A 19,943-nucleotide genomic window follows, 5' to 3' on the forward strand; every position below is an offset into this window, starting at 1 on the left:
TTGCATCGCATCTCATAAGCTTGACAATATTTTCACAGAGATAAAATAAGTCGTATTTATGGTTTGTTTAATAGTTGAAACAAATTTAATATGTTGCAATCAGTTGATAAAACATTGTCCTTTACAATTATAAAAGGTTTTTTTTTAAAAATGCACTACTCTGCTTGCCTGTCAGCAGACTGGGGTAGATCCTGCTGAAATCCTATGTATTGAATGAATACACAATCGTTTTGAATCGGAAAAATATGGTTTTTGAATCGAGAATCGCGTTGAATCGAAAAAATCGATATATAATCAAATTGCGACCCCAAGAATCGATATTGAATCGAATCGTGGGACACCCAAAGATTTGCAGCCCTAATATATATATACAGTATATATATAGAGAGAGAGAGAGAGAGACAAAAAATATATATAACTAGAGTGTAAGTACTATAGTTGCTAATTAATGCTAATAGAGTGTAATAAGTAATGTTACCTTTTAATACTACAAGAGTAGTACTAAATACTAGCGTAGTATTAAGGGGGACAACACTGGGGGGACAAGATGTCACACAAGATGTCTGCTAATATTGTTCACTGAGCATTGAAATGATTACTTAACCCTCATTTCGTTTGTATTAATTTGCCAAATGGAATTGTTGTTAGCAATAAACCAAACAATAACAATATTTTACTTCATTGGTTTGTTGTTTACTTCCATAATCATGTGTCTGTAAAACAAAACCTATTCAGTCAAAGTTATTATTGACTTCAAAATAATAGAATATGGACATCAGACAGTGTCACAGAGAGGGTTTATATGCGACTTTGGAGGTTCCGCTATAACTACCATTTTTTTCCAAACACTTTCCATCGTTAACCTGATTAGGACTCAAAGAAGGCTCAGGCCTAACCCTAACCCTGGTGATATATTTCTGACGACTGCTCCGGCGTTAGCTTAATTTGTACCCGGTGACAATTCTGACGACAGCTCAGGGGTTCGCTTAATTTGTACCTGATATCTCTGACGACGGCTCAGGTGTTAGCTTAATTTGAACCCTCATGATATCTCTGACGACGGTTCAGATGTTAGCTTGATTTGTACCTGGTGATATCTCTGACGACGGCTCAGGAGTCAGCTTAATTTGTACCTGATATCTCTGATGACGGCTCAGGCGTTATCTTAATTTCTACCTGGTGATATCTCTGAGGACGGCTAAGGAGTCATCTTAATTTGTACCTGGTGATATCTCTGACTACGGCTCAGGAGTCATCTTAATTTGTACCTGATATCTCTGATGACGGCTCAGGCGTTAGCTTAATTTCTACCTGGTGGTATATCTGAGGACGGCTCAGGATTTAGCTTAATTTGTACCTGATGATATCTCTGACGGCTCAGGCATTTAATTTGTATCTGATATCTCTGACGACTGCTCAGGCGTTCGCCTAACTTTTACCTCATGATATTTCTGACGACAGTTCAGGGCTTGGCTTAATTTGTACCTGATGATATCTCTGACGATGGCTTGGGCACAATACCTATATTGTTGTACACAAACAAATAAGTTGTATGTTGTTGTACACAAAGAGATGTATACATGTGTTCAGTAGAAGAATTAAATCAGTCTTTGATTGATTGATTGATACTTTTATTAGTAGATTGCACAGTACAGTACATATTCCGTACAATTGACCACTAAATGGTAACACCCGAATAAGTTTTTCAACTTGTTTAAGTCGGGGTCCACGTTAATCAATTCATGGTAAGTCCATGTCTTGCAAAGTGGTGCTTAAATAACATTTAACAAGTTTTATCTATCGTCTTGTTCCTCTGTTAGGGGTCACCAACGCGGTGCCTGCAGGCACCAGGTAGCCCGTATGGACCAGATGAGTAGCCCGCTGGCCTGTTCTAAAAATAGCTCAAATAGCAGCACTTACCAGTGAGCTGCCTCTATTTTTAAAATGTTATTTATTTACTAGCAAGCTGGTCTCGCTTTGCTCAACATTTTTAATTCTAAGAGACAAAACTCAAAGAGAATTTGAAAATCCAAGAAAATATTTTAAAGATTTGGTCTTCACTTGTTAAAATAAATTCATTTATTTTTTGACTTTGCTTCTTATAACTTTCAGAAAGACAATTTTAGAGAAAAAATACAACCTTAAAAATGATTTTAGGATTTTTAAACACATATGCCTTTATACCTTTTAAATTCTTTCCTTTTTTTTCCTGACGATTTAAATCAATGTTCAAGTAAATTATTTTTTTTTATTTTAAAGAATAATAAATACATTTTAATTTAATTCTTCATTTTAGCTTGTTTATTTCGACAGAGAATATTTTTGAAATATTTCTTCAAACTTATTACGATAAAAATTCAAAAATATTATTCTGGCAAATCTAGAAAATCTTTAGAATCCAAATTAAATCTTATTTCAAAGTATTTTGAATTTCTTTTACAATTTTTGTTCTGGAAAATCTAGAAGAAATAATGTTTTGTCTTTGTTAGAAATATAGCTTGATCAATTTGTTATACAAAATGCAGATTAGATTTTAACCTATTTAAAACATGTCATCAAAATTCTAAAAATGTATCTTAATCAAGAAAAATTACTAATGATGTTCCATAAATTATTTTTAAAATGTTTTAAAAAATATTCGAATTAGCTAGTTTTTCTCTTCTTTTTTTCGGGTGAATTTTAAAGAGTCGAAATGGAAGATGAACTGTTTCAAAATTTTATTTTAATTTTTTTCCTGTTTTCTCCTCTTTTAAACTGTTCAATTGTTTTTTTCATCATTTACTGTCTACAAAAAAACATTCCGTAAAAGGAAAAAAAAATGTACGACGGAATGACAGACCGAAATACCCATTTTTATATATATATATATATATATATATATATATATATATATATATATATAATATACACTTATTTATTAAAGGTAAACTGAGAAAATTGGCTATTTCTGGCAATTTATTTAAGTGTGTATCAAACTGGTAGCCCTTTGCATTAATCAGTACCCAAGAAGTAGCTCTTGGTTTCAAAAAGGTTTGTGACCCCTTCTCTATGTCCTCAGACAAAGTGGTGCCAAGTATTCCACACGTGCAGGGCCTGATTGAGGAGGCCTGGAGAGCAGGTCTGGATCCACAAGGTGCGTCCCACTTCAACCACCGACTTCAAGGAACACGAGCTTGGATCGGCGCCACGGAGATCTACGTGCTCCTCACCTCTCTAGGATTCAGGTGACATGCTTGCCAATGTGTTCTAACATATCCAGTATGATGTATGATTCATGCGTGCACAGCTTTGAATTACTGCCTGCTCCTTTCAAGGCACTAATGTTGCTAGTACGCATCAAGGTGGGATACACAGGCGGTAGAACAATGTTGGTTATCTTCCATCCATCCATCCATTTTCTACCGCTTATTCCCTTTTGGGGTCGCGGGGGGCGCTGGCGCCTATCTCAGCTACAATCGGGCGGAAGGCAGGGTACACCCTGGACAAGTCGCCACCTCATCTTATGAAGGAAAAATACACAAGAATCACTGAAGTAATTGGAAAGTGACAAAAGTGGGAATAGAGTCAAATGTGCAAAACTAGCAATTCCTCTCAAGTTGTGGTTAAAGAGATGTTTTTAAGACGAACTAATGAAATGGCGTGGACTAAAAACCGTCTTCTGACTATCTCTTGAGTCCTGCACGTTTGTTCCATTGCACTCCTACAGACTGCAAGTTTATGTCCACACGTTTTCCGTGGATTTCAACATAGTTGGTATTCAGTCCAAGTTCATACAACACCTACAGACTAGTGCAATGTTGGGACTTAAACCCTGCCGCACACGCCGCAGGACTGCTTATATAGCTCATGATATTACTCACAAGTAAACATGCCGCGGGACTACTTGTTTCGCACATTATATCACACACAAGTAAACCCTCTGCAGGACTGCTTGCATCGGACATGATATCACCCACAAGTAAACATGTCGCAGGATTGCTGGTGTAGTGAAGTGAATTATATTTATATAGCGCTTTTTCCTCAAGTGACTCAAAGCGCTTTACATAGTGAAACCCAATATCTAAGTTACAATTAAACCAGTGTGGGTGGCACTGGTACATGATATCACACACAAGTAAACACTCTGCAGGACTGTTTGTATTGAACATGATATCGCCCACCAACACGGTACAGGGCTGCTTGTATCGCACATGATATCACACACAAGTAAGCACGCTCCAGTAGTGCTTGTATCGCACATGATACCACACACAAGTCAACGCGCTGCAGGACTGCTTGTATCGGAGTACTTATATCGGCGCTTTTACTTTCAAGCCAATACAACCCGATACTCGGACTGATATCAATATTAGATTGAGACACCCCTAATTCTTACTTATGGGTGTCATGTTTTGCCGTCTTGTTTGTGGCATTTGAGTCACTAATAAAAGCTGGCTCTGCTTTTATTAGTGACTTTTATTAAATTTTATTAATATTAAATATAGCTTTTATTAAATATTTTAATGTGTGGTGGTCTTGGATTTTCACAATAAAGTGACCCAATTGCAGTAGAATGAACGCTGGGACTTGATCCTAAATGTGGTTATTGAAAAAAAGGACCAAAGTTTCCTTCGTCACATAGATTCAAAACATGACAAAAGACAGCATTGTTAAACTGTGTGTTTACGTTTGATTAAAATCTGCATGAATTTGAGTGTGGGATGAATCATTTTGAATCTTTGTGTCTCCCCCTCAGTGGCCGTATCATTGACTTCCACCAGCCAACAGGCTCAGGAGGCACCCATCCTCAGCTCTTTGAGTGGGTCAGAGAGTACTTCAATCAGTCCCGCTGGATTAGCAAGTTGACTCCCAGACTGATACAGACTTCGCTGCCCCCGCTCTACCTGCAGCATCAAGGTGCACCCAAAAGCCTGACACTTGAACACATGAATATTTTGTCTGCTATGTTCTTGCCCTGGACTCTATGGACTCTCACACTGAGTGTCAGTGCCATGTCCGACACTAATAGGCAGGCAGGGCAGTAGGGCTGCACCATTAATTGACATAGAGGCTTTAATTAGTGCCATAAATGATAAATAACCACAAGAGTCACCGCCATTTGAGTGACAGACATGTTGGCCAATCCAAATTGTTGAGCCTCGCATTTCTTCGTCTCAAGCTTCAAATCAAAAGTAAGAGGTCTCACTTCTGCTTCGTTCTCAGCACCTGAGCGCCTTTATTTAACTGAATGCAATGAGCCCTCTTTTCAGTCATACACAATCTTTGATTCGGTGGGCAGAGAGCAAGACTGCAACTTACTAGTGAGAAGTACCCCAATATAACAAAAATATGCAAAAAAAAATATGATTACAAAGCCAAGTGTCCGTTTGTGGTAATATTTTAGCTTCAAATCAGATAGGCAATATGAGCCCATCAACACGAACGAATGAGCAAAAATGCCGTGATCATAAAATGCCAACAAACAAAAAGGACAACGTCCAACCTCGTTTTTTCAACTGAGAAAAAAATACCCTTTAAGATGGTCAATATATTTTTAAGTAAAATTTCTGCGCACAGAATTGTTTGTTTTTTTTATTTCGGATAACAGTTATTTACCTTCTACTTACAGTACAATTGTAAACAACTCTGCAGTAATGAGAAATACAATTTTACATCTCTTTAAAAAAATATAAATAGGTGTGTGTGTGTGTACATATATCTATTTAAGGGATGTATAATTAAGAATTAATATAATAGGATATTAAAAGTATGTGAAAGTTGGACTCCTAGCTTGTTTACTTCCATGACTTCTTAAAGTTTTGTAATCAATCAGAAGGTATCTAAAATGTGCCAAACTTGGATGTTTGGCACATTTGGAGAGTGTTTTTCATTTTTCCCAATCATGCATTGCAATATTTTTAAATGGGTTTAGTCTAGATTATTTTTTAATGGCGAATGGATGTTTTTTTAATATCCACAAAGTTCAGTGACCATGTCTGTTGACATTTTTGTGTTTGATTTCATTTTTATTTTTTAACCATGACTAGGGAAGCTTGTTTGCATTTGGTTGTATAAGCACATGCTGCATACGGTTCTACTCAGGTAATTGACCTGAAAAATTCTATTGTCCAATATTGGCAACAAAAAGCAGCATAAACAATTTTGGTGCACTCTCCATATGGGCATGATTCCTTTAACTCCTGACGTTTCACGGACAAATCTAAAGACGTCAGCAGAACGCACTTGGCCCGCGCGCTGTAGCTTGGACACCCCCGCTTTAAATGGTTACTTGCATTTTTATTATATATTATTATAAACACTGTATTGTTTTTGTCGGGTATTTCTTCAATTAAAGAGCATGATATAGAAAAAGCTCAGTCTGCATAAAGACAAATATTTCTGAAAGTAAATTCTTGTATATTGTTCTAATGTGTGGCACTATGAGACAAGTATATGTCCGGTAAATTAAATTAAGGTAAGACTGAAGCAATTGATCCTGTCTCAGAAGCAGCCAATGAGGTGTCAAGTTTGAAGTCACGTGACAGGGGGCTTACAAAACAGCATAAAAAGACAGTTCCCTGTGCAACCTAGGCATTATAAATGTTTTCAAAACTACAGAAAGGATTCCAATGGTTAGAATTTGCACTTTTGTTCAGTGTTTTATTGTTCATAGTTAATGTTGTTGACCCTACATTCTTTATTTTATATACACTCTGACTGTCATATAATTCAGTGAAAAAACTAAATTTCATTCCGTTTTTGAGATGGTCTGTTTAGTTTTTACTAAAAAGACACTCAGAATGTACATGAAAATTCAGAATGGGGGATTTACAATATTAACTATGAACAATAAAACACTGAATATTGAGAATATATGAACGTTGGTCCTCTACTTTTCAGACCACTTCGTTCATTGACATTTTTTATAAGCGATATGTTATATCATGCCCAGGTAGCCCAGGTAACTGTCTTTTTATGCTCTTTTGTAAAACCTGTCACGTGACTTCAAACCTGACACCTCATTGGCTGCTTCTGTGACAGGATCGATTGCTTCTGTCTTGATTGACCGAAAGTACTGCTTTTTAAAGCAACACATTTTTCGACACTGAATTTTTTTTACACTGAATCACTGAATTATGCTGAAAAAAATTACTTCACAAAGTTCAAACATAAAAAATTCAGTTACATAGATCAGAGTCAAAAAAAAAGGTTTTTTGACTTTTTGTCCACAAAGATTGTACTGCAGTACCTCTGATTTCGCTAGGAATCTGGTCCAAAAGGGCCGACTTTTTATGTTTGTTTTTTTTTCAAAACAAAAAGAAGTTGACAAAAAATTGGCACATATTCCCAATTTTTAGCATCCTCGTCATCGTGTACAGCTTGACATGAGTTGGCTTTTTCTCTTCTTTTCCATTAGTTCTCTGTGCTTTTATTTTGTTGCTTCTGTTTCCTGTTTTGTGTTGAACGCCTTCTTTACCCGTGTCTGTGGTGGTGGTGTTGTGCAGCTGCTTGGAATCTCATACATGACATTTATGGTTGATTTGTTGGATCATAATGTGTGTGTGAATGTGGAAATAGTGTCAAAGTGCTTTGAGTACTTTGAAGGTAGAAAGGTGCGATACGAGTATAATCCATTTACCATAACTATATTCGTGACATGTATGGATAATTTGTTAGATCGTAACCATATTCATGTCATTTATGGATGATTTGTCAGATCCATATTCATGACATTCATGGAGGATTTGTCAGATCATAATGGTATTCATGACATTTATGGATGATAGGTAAGATCATAACCATATTCATGACATATGTGAATAATTTGTAATCATATTCATGACATTTATGGGTGATTTGTTAGATCATAATCATGACATTAATGGGTGATAGGTAAAAACCAACCATATTCATGACATTTATGAATAATTTGTTGGATTATAATCATGACATTTGTGGATGATTGGTAAGATCATAACCATATTCAAGACATTTATGGATGATTTGTTAGATCGTAACCATATTCATGTCATTTATGGATAAATTGTTGCATCACAACCATATTGTGTTGTGTTAGATCATATTTGTGACATTTATGGATTTGTTAGATCATAATCATATACATGACATTTATTAAGGATTTGTTAGATCATAATCATATTCATGAAATTAATGGATTATTTGTCAGACCATAACCATATTCATGACTTATATGGATGATTTGTTAGATCATATTCATTACATTTATGGATGATTTGTCAAATTATTACCATGTTCATATCGTTTATGGATCTGATGTTAGATAATAACCATATTCATGACATTTACGAATGATTTGTCTGATCATAATTATATTCATGACATTTATGGATAATTTGTTAGGTCATAACCATATTCATGACATTTATGGATTTGTTAGATCACAACCATATTCATGACATTTATGGATGATTTGTCAGATCATAATGATAGGTATGACACATATGGATGATAGGTAAGATCATAACCATATTCATGACATTTATGATTTGTTAGATCATGACCATATTCATGACATTTATGGATGATTGATAAGATCATACAATATTCAAGATATTTAGATCATAACCATATTCATGTAATTTATGGATAATTTGTTAGGTCACAACCATTTTCATGACATTTACGGATGAGTTGTCGGATTATAATCATATTCATGACATTCATGGATGATTGGTACAACCAAAATAATGACATTTATGGTTGATTTGTTAGATAACAGTATTCATGACATTTATGGATGATTGGTGAGCTCAACCACAATCACGACATTTATGGATGATTTGTTAGATTATAATCATATTCATGACATTTATCGATAATTTGTCAGATCATAATCATGTTCATGACATTCATGGGTGATTTGTTAGATCATAATAATATTCATGACATTTATGGTTAATTTTTTTTATCATAATAATATTCATGACATGTATTGATGATTTGTTGGATCATAATAATTCATGACATTTATGGGGGATTTGTTAGATGATAACCATATTCATGACATTTATGGATGATTTGTTGGATCATAATCATGTTCATGACATTCATGGATAATTTGTTAGATCATAATCCTATTCATGACATTTATGGATAATTTATTAGATCATAATCATATTCATGACATCTGTGGATGATTTATTTGTTGGATCATAATCATATTCATGACATTTATGGATAATATATTAGATCATAATCATATTCATGACATCTTTGGATGATCTATTTGTAGGATTAGACATTTATAGATAATTTGATGGATCATAATCATATTCATGACATTAATGGATAATTTCTTAGATCATAATCATATTCATGACATTTATGGATGATCGGTAAACTCAACCAAAATCCTGACATTCATGGATGATTTGTTAGATCATAATCATGTTCATGACATTCATGGGTGATTTGTTAGATCATAATAATATTCATGACATTTATGGTTAATTTGTTTCATCATAATAATATTCATGACATGTATTGATGATTTGTTGGATCATAATAATTCATGACATTTATGCATCATTTGTTAGATCAGAATCATATTCATGACATGTATGGATGATTTGTTAGATGATAACCATATTCATGACATTTATGGATGATTTGTTGGATCATAATCATATTCATGACATTTATAATTTGTTAGATCATGATCCTATTCACGACATTTATGGATAATTTATTAGATCATAATCTCATTCATGACATCTGTGGATGATTTATTTGTTGGATCATAATCATATTCATGACATTTATGGATGATTTGTTGGATCATAATCATATTCATGACATTTATAATTTGTTAGATCATGATCCTATTCACGACATTTATGGATAATTTATTAGATCATAATCTCATTCATGACATCTGTGGATGATTTATTTGTTGGATCATAATCATATTCATGACATTTATGGATAATTTGTTGGATCATAATCATATTCATGACATTTATGGATGATTGGTAAACTCAACCATAATCCTGACATTCATGGATGATTTGTTAGTTCATAAGCGCTTTGAGTACCTTGAAGGTAGAAAAGCGCTATACAAGTACAACCCATTTATTTATTTATAATCATATTCATGACATTTATGGATGATTTGTCAGATCATAATCATGTTCATGACATTCATGGGTGATTTGTTAGTTCATAATCATATTCATGACATTTATGGATGATTTGTTGGATCATAATCATATTCATGACATTTATGGAAAATTTGTGGCTAATCCTATGAATAATCCTATTCATGACATTTATGGATAATTTATTAGATCATAATCATATTCATGACATTTATGGATGATTGGTAAGCTCAGCCACAATCCTGACATTCATGGGTGATTTGTTAGATCATAATCATATTCATGAAATTTATGGATGATTTGTTGGATCATAATCATATTGATGACATTTATAGATAATTTGTTAGATCATAATCCTATTCATGACATTTATGGAAGATTTAGTGTCAACGTCTTTTTTTTTCTCTTACAACTACAACAAAAGTACATCAACAGATGTTGTCTCCTGGTATTTAGTATTAAGAACATAATTAGTAAAGAAGATAGTAGATAACGTCCATTAGGTTTAACCATTAGAGGCTCTTTTAAGTGTTGCTGTGGTTGTCGTGTCGCACTTTGGGTGGAACTACACCCCCCATGTGTGCCAAGTTCCTTGTCAAGGTTTTAACATGATGCTGAACCCGCCACTGTTTCCTGTTCACCTGTCCATCAGGGCACAGTCGCTCCATCGTGGGTTTGGAGCAGCGCAAGAACGGCAGCTTGTGCCTCCTGATTTTGGATCCGGGCATCTCTTCGTCCGACACCAGGAAGCTGATGAGCAGCGACACCATGGCCGTAGCCATGCGCCAGGTCCGCAAGCTCCCCGGCAGCCTGAAACACCTGCAGTACCAGGTGGTGGCAGTAGAGGGCATGCTGTCCAACGATGAAAGAGAGGTTAGTGCCAGTCTTGGTCGATGCATGGAAGACCACAAAGATGTGTTATGGATGTAATCGCGCTTCAAATTTTTACATCCAGTTTGCTCTTTAATCCTGTCAGCTAATGTAGGAGGTACGTCAGCTGTTTTGCACACAGCCATACTTTTCACCTTGTTTGAAAGACAACTATGTTTTTACTCTCCATTAATCTGAGGATGCCCTGCTCATTCTTATTATTTAAAGTGGCTGCTATCGACGCAGCTAACTTGCAAAATATTTGTAAAAAATGTATTTAAAAATCTATAGATATTGCATTTATTTATTTTTTTTCCTTTTTTAAAAACTTGCTTAAAGGTGAAGTGCACTTTTATTGAATTTTTTTGCATATCGTTCACAATCATTATAAATGTCAGGTTCAAGCACTGATGACATCTATTAAACAAGACAAGAAGCAAGGAATTAAACAGACACAGAATTAAATTGGTCCCAATGAGGAGAAACGTGTAGACCTCTACCCTAGTACAGTGTCTCACCACGCTCTGACAAAAGATTGTACGCCTCCTCTTTTATTTGGACTTTCCCTGATTACATGGCAACAGCTGTTTCTAAAGGGACAGGGGTCATAAACAGCTGCTGCCTTTGGTCACAAAACAGTTCAAGGAAAAAGTGCCTGTAAAGGGGTCAGGTCCTGCTTCCTCTCCGCTTTGTAGATCTCGGGTCAAGACAAAATCTTCCTGTGGATTTCAATACATCAAAGAAACCGACACCGTCATGTCGCTTCCCACAGTGGAGTTTTAAAATCCTTTTGATTAGTCAGATCCAAGACAGCTTTTGTTTGCTTGCCGGGAACTCTTTGAAACACAAAGTTTTGTGATAACTTAGATACAATTATTCTGACAATAAAAGACATGACTGCGGATTTATTTTTTTCATTCTCACTTGTAAATACAAATTTGCTTACAGCGTAGCTCATAGGAGGTCCTCTATTCTGCCCATAAAACCCAATAAAAAAACGTCCAAAAAGCGCCAACAATACTACATTTACATTTGGGGACTTGAATATTAACAAGTATTAGTGATATTGTTATTATAAGCGCTAACGCAGACAAACTATTTATAGTGTCGACGTGATCATGAACCGCTGCCTAATCAGCTGCGTCCTCGTTTCCTTGCTCCCTGTAAGTTTATTGTAAATCATAAATCATGCCTCTCACCTGGCTAGTAGAAGGATGAGGATGTAGTCCAACAAGTTGGGACACTTTGACAGCCAATTTAGATCCAGTAATGGCGAGAACGGCTCGAAAAGACGCTCGGTTCCTCCCCCCTTCTCTTAGCGAGTATTTTGAGTCATTCGTCACTTAAATGGGAATATATGATCATCCTAGCAGTCATCATCCTAATGACAGCAGACATTGTACAGTAAGTGATGTTTTATATGTTTGTTTGCTCTCATGAAGTCTGCTGTGGATAATAATTAGTCATGTTGGAAAAAAAGTAAACGTGATGCCTTTTGTAAAAATGTTTGTGTGTTACGCCTATTTTTAGAATTATCAAAATACATAAATATTAAATGTTATTATAAATGCTACTACTTACATATATACTTATATCATGTATATAAAACCTTAATAAAGGGGTTTGGATGTTTTTATAGGCAGAATATAGTGACTCTTATAAGCTCCGTTGTAAGTAGACTTTTGTTTGCATTTATTAAATATTTACAATGCATTAAAAAAAATACATCAGTCGTCATCTCTTTCATAATGATTGTGAAAGATAGGCAAAATTTCCTAAAAAAAAGTGCAGTTCCCCTTTAAAATTATTTATTTAAAATCATTTTGGACAATAAGCAATATCAAATACTCACTATTTGGATGTCATTCAGTAAAATACACATTTTCTCCCTTTTGATTAACACTGCATCTGAAAAGTATTCACAGTGCTGAATTTTCCCACATGTTATGTTACAGCCATATTCCAATATGTAATGCATTCATTTTTGTCCTCAACATTCTACACACAATACCCCATCATAAAAGTTTTTTTTTTTTTTTTTTTTTTAACTAATTTTTGGCAACTAAAAAAGTAAGAATTGACATGTATATAAGTATTCAGACACTTTTCTCAATACTTAGTTGATGCATCTTTGTCAGCAATTCCAGCCTCAAGTCTTTTTACAAACCCTGTTTCCATATGAGTTGGGAAATTGTGTTAGATGTAAATATAAACGAAATACAATGATTTGATAATCCTTTTCAACTCATATTCAGTTGAATGCACTACAAAGACAAGATATTTGATGTTCAAACTCATAAACTTTATTTTTTTTTTGCAAAAAATAATTAACTTAGAATTTCATGGCTGCAACATATGCCAAAGTAGTTGGGAAAGGGCATGTTCACCCCTGTGTTACATTACCTTTTCTTTTAACAACACTGAATAAACGTTTGGGAACTGACTAAACTAAATGTTGAAGCTTTGAAAGTGGAATTCTTCCTCATTTTTGTTTTATGTAGAGCTTCAGTCGTTCAACAGTCCGGGGTCTTCGCTGTCGTATTTTACACTTTATAATGCGCCACACATTTTTGATGGGAGACAGGCCTGGACTGCAGGCGGGCCAAGAAAGTACCCACACTCTTTTACTACAAAACCACGCTGTTGTAACGCGTGGCCTGGCATTGTCTTGCTGTAATAAGCAGGGGCGTCCATGATAACGTTGCTTGGATGACAACATATGTTGCTCCAAAACCTGTATGGACTATTCAGCATTAATGGTGCCTTCACAGATGTGTAAGTTACCCATGCCTTGGGCACTAATAAACCCCCATACCATCACAGATGCTGGCTTTTGAACTTTGCGCCTATAACAATCCGGATGGTTATTTTCATTTTTGTTCCGGAGGACACCACATCCACGGAACATATTTCCACTTTGCATCAGTCCATCTTAAATGAGCTCGGGCCCAGTGAAGCCAGCGGCATTCCTTGGTGTTGTTGATAAATGGGTTTTGCTTTGCATAGCAGTTTTAACTTGCACTTAGATTTAGCAACCAACTAACTGTAGTTACTGACAGTGGTTTTATGAAGTGTTCCTGAACCCATGTGGTGATATCCTTTACACACTGATGTCGGTTTTGGATGCAGTACCGCCTGAGGGATTAAAGGTCCGTAATATCGCTTACGTGCAGTGATTTTTTCTAGATTCTCTGAACTTTTTGATGATTTTACGTACTGTAGCTGGTAAAATCCCTAAATTCCTCGCAATACCTCGTTGAGAAATGTTGTTCCAAAAATTCGACAATTTGCTTACAATCTGGTGACCCTCGCTCCATCCTTGTTTGTGAATTACTTAGCATTTCAGGGAAGCTGTTTTTATAAATGGGTTGTACTTGTATAGCGCTTTTCTACCTTCAAGGTACTCAAAGCGCTTTGACACTACTTCCACATTTACCCATTCACACACACATTCACACACTGATGGAGGGAGCTGCCATGCAAGGCGCCAACCAGCACCCATCAGGAGCAAGGGTGAAGTGTCTTGCTCAGGACACAACGGAAGTGACGAGGTTGGTACTAGGTGGGATTTGAACCAGGGACCCTCGGGTTGCGCACGGCCACTCTCCCACTGCGCCACGCCGTCCCAATCATGGCACCCACCTGTTCCCAATTAGCCTCCACACCTGTGGGATGTTCCAAATAAGTGTTTGATGAGCATTTCTCATTTCTCAACTTTATCAGAATTTATTGCCACCTTTCCCAACTTCTTTGTCACGTGTTGCAGGCATCAAATTCTAAAGTTAATGATTATTTGCACACAAAAAAAATGTTTATCAGTTTGAACATCAAATATGTTGCCTTTATAGCATACTCAACTGAATATGGGTTGAAAATGATTTGCAAATCATTGTATTCCGTTTATATTTCCATCTAACACAATTTCCCAACTCATATGGAAACAGGGTTTGTAAATGACATCCTTTTGGACTTCCAGCAAGCGCTTTTATGTGTGATCATATCAGTGAAAGTATGCTCTTGTTGTGCTTTTAACAGATCCACATCTTGAACTCTAGGATTCTGTGTGCTGAAAAGATCCCATGAACTGCACTGAGCACTTTTATGTCATCTCTTTTCTTGCAATGTGAATATTTAATGTATTAGTTGCTAATAAATCTTTTAAACGCAAACCAGCTTGAGAGACTCTTGAACTTGGAGGCAGGGTTCGTACGGGTGCTTAAAAACCTGGAAAATGCTTGGATTTTAATGTTGTTTTCAAGGTTTGAAAAATGGTTGAATTTTTAGATGAAGTGCTTGTGAATGCTTGGAAATGTTTATCATATTTCTCCGCAGTCTGACTAAATCGGCAAATTATAAAAATGGAAAAAGAAATTAAAAAGTTCTTTAAAAATGAAAGCTACACGTTTAATCTTGCATACCAGAGCCCTATATACAGCTCTCTGTCGCCCCCAAGAGGACAGTGGTGCATCGGTCCATCAGGTTTGACCCCAAAAAGGGACAAACGATCAAAAATAGATGGACGGATGAAAATAATTAGTCCATTATTGGACTTGTTTGTACTGTGAAGGTCATGTGATGTATAATCTGTAACATGTTTCACAACTTAAAGCTGAGTTAATATGAATGATTGTGTAGTTTTTACAAAACAAGGTTGTATGCATTTCTTGCTCTATTATTATTTTTGTTGTTTACTTAACTTGTCTGGCTACCTCAGTGAAAGCAAAAAAAAGTAAAATGTCTTTTTTGTCATGACGGGGGGATCGCAGCTTACTGCGGGGTTCCTTCCCCCGGGATGCAGACGGATAACTCTGGACAAGGTGTGCAGGTAGGAACATGTTTTATTCCTCCAAAAAAATCAAAGAAGTACAAAGACAGAAAACAAGCCGAAAGGACAATGTGCCGATCGCACTGGACGCCGAACCTATCACTTGGCATAGACTTTAGATAAGGAATACTGGCGTAACTGAGGCATGAAGCCAGGCCGACTAACCGGCAAAGGATTAGCCTCTGATTATTCCCGAACACCAATCAGAGGCAGGTGAAAACGAACTCAAGGGTGCACAAAACAGGAACTAAGGGAGTCCATAACTAACAGAACATAACAAAATGTGATCCGGGCCATGGATCATGACATTTTTGTTAGTTACATGGCTGGATGTGCTTAAAGGGGAACATTATCACAATTTCAGAAGGGTTAAAACCAATAAAAATCAGTTCCCAGTGGCTTATTTTATTTTTCGAAGTTTTTTTCAAAATTTTACCCATCATGGAATATCCCGAAAAAAGGCTTTAAAGTGCCTGATTTCCGCTATCTGTGGAGCCACCGTCCATTTTAGGTAACTGGGGTGTTGTGAAACAAAATATTTTCCTTTTAGTTTATTATTCCATATATTAATGTGGAACTGTTTTTTTAATAAATGAATGAAATTTAAACTTTGAGGGTGCGTGTATTTATATCACGTTATGCAGTTCACAAGCACAAATACGCCGTGAATCCATCTGTGCTGTTCAATGTCATTGAGTGCTGTGAGTAAGAAAATGTCATGATCCGTGGCCCGGATCATGTTGTGGTATTTTCGGTTAGTTTTGGACTCCCTCAGTTCCTGTTTTGTGTACTCCTGAGTTTGTTTTGGTTGCCACGGTTGCTTATTTTCTTCACCTGCCTCTTGTCTTCGGTACGCTCACCTGTTCCTTGAGCACTAATCAGAGGCACTATTTAAGCTTGCCTCTGCCAGTCAGTCGACCGGTTTGTTTGTTTGCAGCACGCAACCTGCTACATGAGTATTCCTTGTCTTCTAGTCTATGCAAAGTGGTAGCCTTAGCTTCCAGTGCGATTTGCACGTTGTTCCTTCGGCTTGATTTCTGTTTTTGGTACTTCTTTGAGTTTCGAAGAATAAATCGTGTTCCTACCTGCACGTCTTGTCCAGAGTGGTCCGTTTCCATCCCGGGGGAACCCCCCCCACACGTAACACATTTGCAAACACCAATGACATTGAATTTATATCATTTTCTATGCCCCGTTCAGTTAATAACTGCTGCTTCAATATTAGGCTCAGGTTTTAGCAGATGTTCCATATTTGGTGACCTCAAACAAGGCTATGGATTGATCCTATCTTGCCGATTGTATTGTACCATATGTCCCGGCAAGAAATCTGCGTTCAAAGGACTCCGGCTTATTAGTGATTCCCAAAGCCCAAAAAAAGTCTGCGGGCTATAGAGCGTTTTCATTTCGGGCTCCAGTACTCTGGAATGCCCTCCCGGTAAAAGTTCGAGATGCCACCTCAGTAGAAGCATTTAAGTCTCACCTTAAAACTCATTTGTTTACTCTAGCCTTTAAATAGACTCCCTTTTTAGACCAGTTGATCTGCTGTTTCTTTTCTTTTTCTCCTATGTCCCACTCTCCCTTGTGGAGGGGGTCCGGTCCGATCCAGTGGCCATGTACTGCTTGCCTGTGTATCGGCTGGGGGCATCTCTGCGCTGCTGATCCGCCTCCGCTTGGGATGTTTTCCTGCTGGCTCCGGTGTGAACGGGACTCTCGCTGCTGTGTTGGATCCGCTTTGGACTGGACTCTTGCGACTGTGTTGGATCCATTATGGATTGAACTTTCACAGTATCATGTTAGACCCGCTCGACATCCATTGCTTTCCTCCTCTCCAAGGTTCTTATAGTCATCATTGTCACCGACGTCCCACTGGGTGTGAGTTTTCCCTGCCCTTATGTGGGCCTACCGAGGATGTCGTAGTGGTTTGTGCGGCCCTTTGAGACACTAGTGATTTAGGGCTATATAAGTAAACATTGATTGATTGATTCACACTGGTTTTCGCCTTTTGAAGGGTACTGGAAAAACTGTAAAATGTATCTTGAAAGTCCTTAAAGTGCTTGAATTTGGCCATGGAAAAGGTGTACGAACCCTACAGCGAGAACTGCAGCATTCTACCAAGGAAGGAAGGATGGAGCAGCCCCCATAACAGAATGAACTAGAAACACTCTATGAGAGTGCAAGCCAGAACTCTACCTCTCAATAGTCCTGAATCCAGACGGTGATCCAGATCACCCCCAAAAAAGGATCACTTGTTCCTTATCCTGTTTCCTAAAAGTTTAATCAAAAATACTCCATATAAACTGTAGCAGAATGAAATCCACTTTCAACTATTTTTGTTTGGGTGGAGGGGGGCGCTGGTGCACACAGAATTTTGTAAAGTATCGTAAGGTAGCAGACAACTAAAATTACATATATCTTTATCAGACCTCTGATCTGCAAAACTTTGAACAGTATAAATTAAATAAAACAACTTAGAAACAGGTGCAGCACAGTGGTACAGGGGTTAGTGCGTCTGCCTCACAGTACGAAGGTCCTGAGTAGTCCTGGGTTCAATCCCGGGCTCAGGATCTTTCTGTGTGGAGTTTGCATGTTCTTCCCCTGAATGCGTGGGTTCCCTCCGGGTACTCCGGCTTCCTCCCACTTCCAAAGACATGCACATGGGGATAGGTTGATTGGCAACACTAAATTGGCCCTAGTGTGTGAATGTCTCTGTGTTGGCTCTGCGATAAGTGGCAACTTGTCCAGGGTGTACCCCGACTTCTGCCCGATTTTAGCTGAGATAAGCACCAGTGCCTACCCGCAACCCCAAAGAGAATAAGCGGTAGAAAAATGGATGGATGCATAGTAAGATTTCTTAAAATTAAAGTAAATTTGTGGAATTTTCAGGAGAAGTTTAAAATTTTGAGGTGCAGTAGAAAAGATAGAATTATCTGAACGAGATGTTTATATTTTAATTCCCGTAAGGACAAGAGCCAGGTCCGTGCGGTCAGTCAACATCATGTGTGGGTGAAGGGCCTTACCATTATCATCAGTGTTATAGTGCACCCTTGTGGACATTTATGATATCTCCACACCCTGCATGTGGAACTTAACCACGTCAAGCATCGAGCAAGCAAATTGAATATGTATTTAATGAATTAAAAAAAAAAAATTATTCACAAAAATTCTGTCTTCAACAGCCGCTCATGTCCTTAAAAGTAAACAGAAATGCTGCTTTGGATCTTGTTGATGTGCCAAGATCGTACTCCAGACACGAGTTTGAGTGCTTTTTGTCAGTCCTCGTCACTGTCCATGTCTAGAGGGTCAAAGTCAGGGTCATCTTCCTCCAAATCCAAGTCCTCGATGTCTTGGAACAACGATTCATCCACCTCAACATTGTTTCCAGCTGAAAGAACACAAAACACAATTATTATTACAACAGTGCAGAGTCATCTAACGATTAAACATCCAATCTCAAAGTTTCATCATAGGTATACCTCAACTATGAAAGACAAAATGAGAAAAAAAATCCATAAAATCACTCTGAATTTTAAGGAATTTATTTGCAAATTATGGTTAAAAATAAGTATTTGGTCAATAACATAAGTTAATTTCAATACTGCCCTGCAATGAGATGGCGTTTTGTCCAGGGTGTAAACCGCCTTTTGCCCGACTTTAGCTGAGATAGGCACCAGCGACCCCAAAGGGAATAAGCGGTACAAAACGGATGAATGGAATTTCAATACTTCCATCGTTTTCCATTAGTCTTCACACACTGTTGCTGATATTTTGGCCCATTCCTCCATGCAGATCTCCTTTTAGAGCAGTGATGTTTTGGGGCTGTCCCTGGGCAACACAGACTTTCAACTCCCTCCAAAGATTGTCTATGGCAATGGTTCTCAGATGGGGGTACGCGTACCCCTGGGGGTACTTGAAGGTATGCCAAGGGGTATGTGAGATTTTTTTTAAATATTCTAACAAATAGCAACAATTCAAAAATCCTTCATAAATATATTTATCGAATAATACTTCAGCAAAATATGAATCTACGTTCATAAACTGAGAAAAGAAATGAAACAATGCAATATTCAGTGTTGACAGCTAGATTTTTTGGTGGACATGTTCCATAAATATTGATGTTAAAGATTTATTTT

The 19,943-nt window shown here is 37.1% G+C and overlaps 3 protein-coding genes across 8 annotated transcripts in view; 1 reads left to right on the forward strand and 2 right to left on the reverse strand.

Annotated features, from left to right (window-relative positions):
- Nucleotides 1-15,157, forward strand: part of zufsp (zinc finger containing ubiquitin peptidase 1) — a 39,617-nt gene extending 24,460 nt beyond the window's left edge. For all 3 annotated transcript variants that reach the window (XM_061882312.1, XM_061882310.1, XM_061882309.1), the window contains exons 8-11: nucleotides 3,059-3,224; nucleotides 4,736-4,896; nucleotides 10,771-10,991; nucleotides 15,024-15,157. In XM_061882312.1, coding sequence (XP_061738296.1) covers nucleotides 3,059-3,224; nucleotides 4,736-4,896; nucleotides 10,771-10,991; nucleotides 15,024-15,071 — 596 coding nt within the window. In that variant the 3' untranslated portion in view covers nucleotides 15,072-15,157. The remainder of the gene's footprint in view (nucleotides 1-3,058; nucleotides 3,225-4,735; nucleotides 4,897-10,770; nucleotides 10,992-15,023) is intronic.
- Nucleotides 1-19,943, reverse strand: part of kpna5 (karyopherin alpha 5 (importin alpha 6)) — an 89,415-nt gene that overhangs the window by 51,486 nt on the left and 17,986 nt on the right. The gene's annotated exons all lie outside the window — the stretch shown is intronic.
- Nucleotides 18,924-19,943, reverse strand: part of rwdd1 (RWD domain containing 1) — a 12,639-nt gene continuing 11,619 nt past the window's right edge. For both annotated transcript variants that reach the window (XM_061882300.1, XM_061882301.1), the window contains exon 7: nucleotides 18,924-19,195. In XM_061882300.1, the coding sequence (XP_061738284.1) occupies nucleotides 19,083-19,195 (113 nt within the window). In that variant the 3' untranslated portion in view covers nucleotides 18,924-19,082. The remainder of the gene's footprint in view (nucleotides 19,196-19,943) is intronic.

This window comes from Nerophis ophidion, linkage group LG21 (genome assembly GCF_033978795.1).
Source record: "Nerophis ophidion isolate RoL-2023_Sa linkage group LG21, RoL_Noph_v1.0, whole genome shotgun sequence".
NCBI lineage: Eukaryota > Metazoa > Chordata > Actinopteri > Syngnathiformes > Syngnathidae > Nerophis > Nerophis ophidion.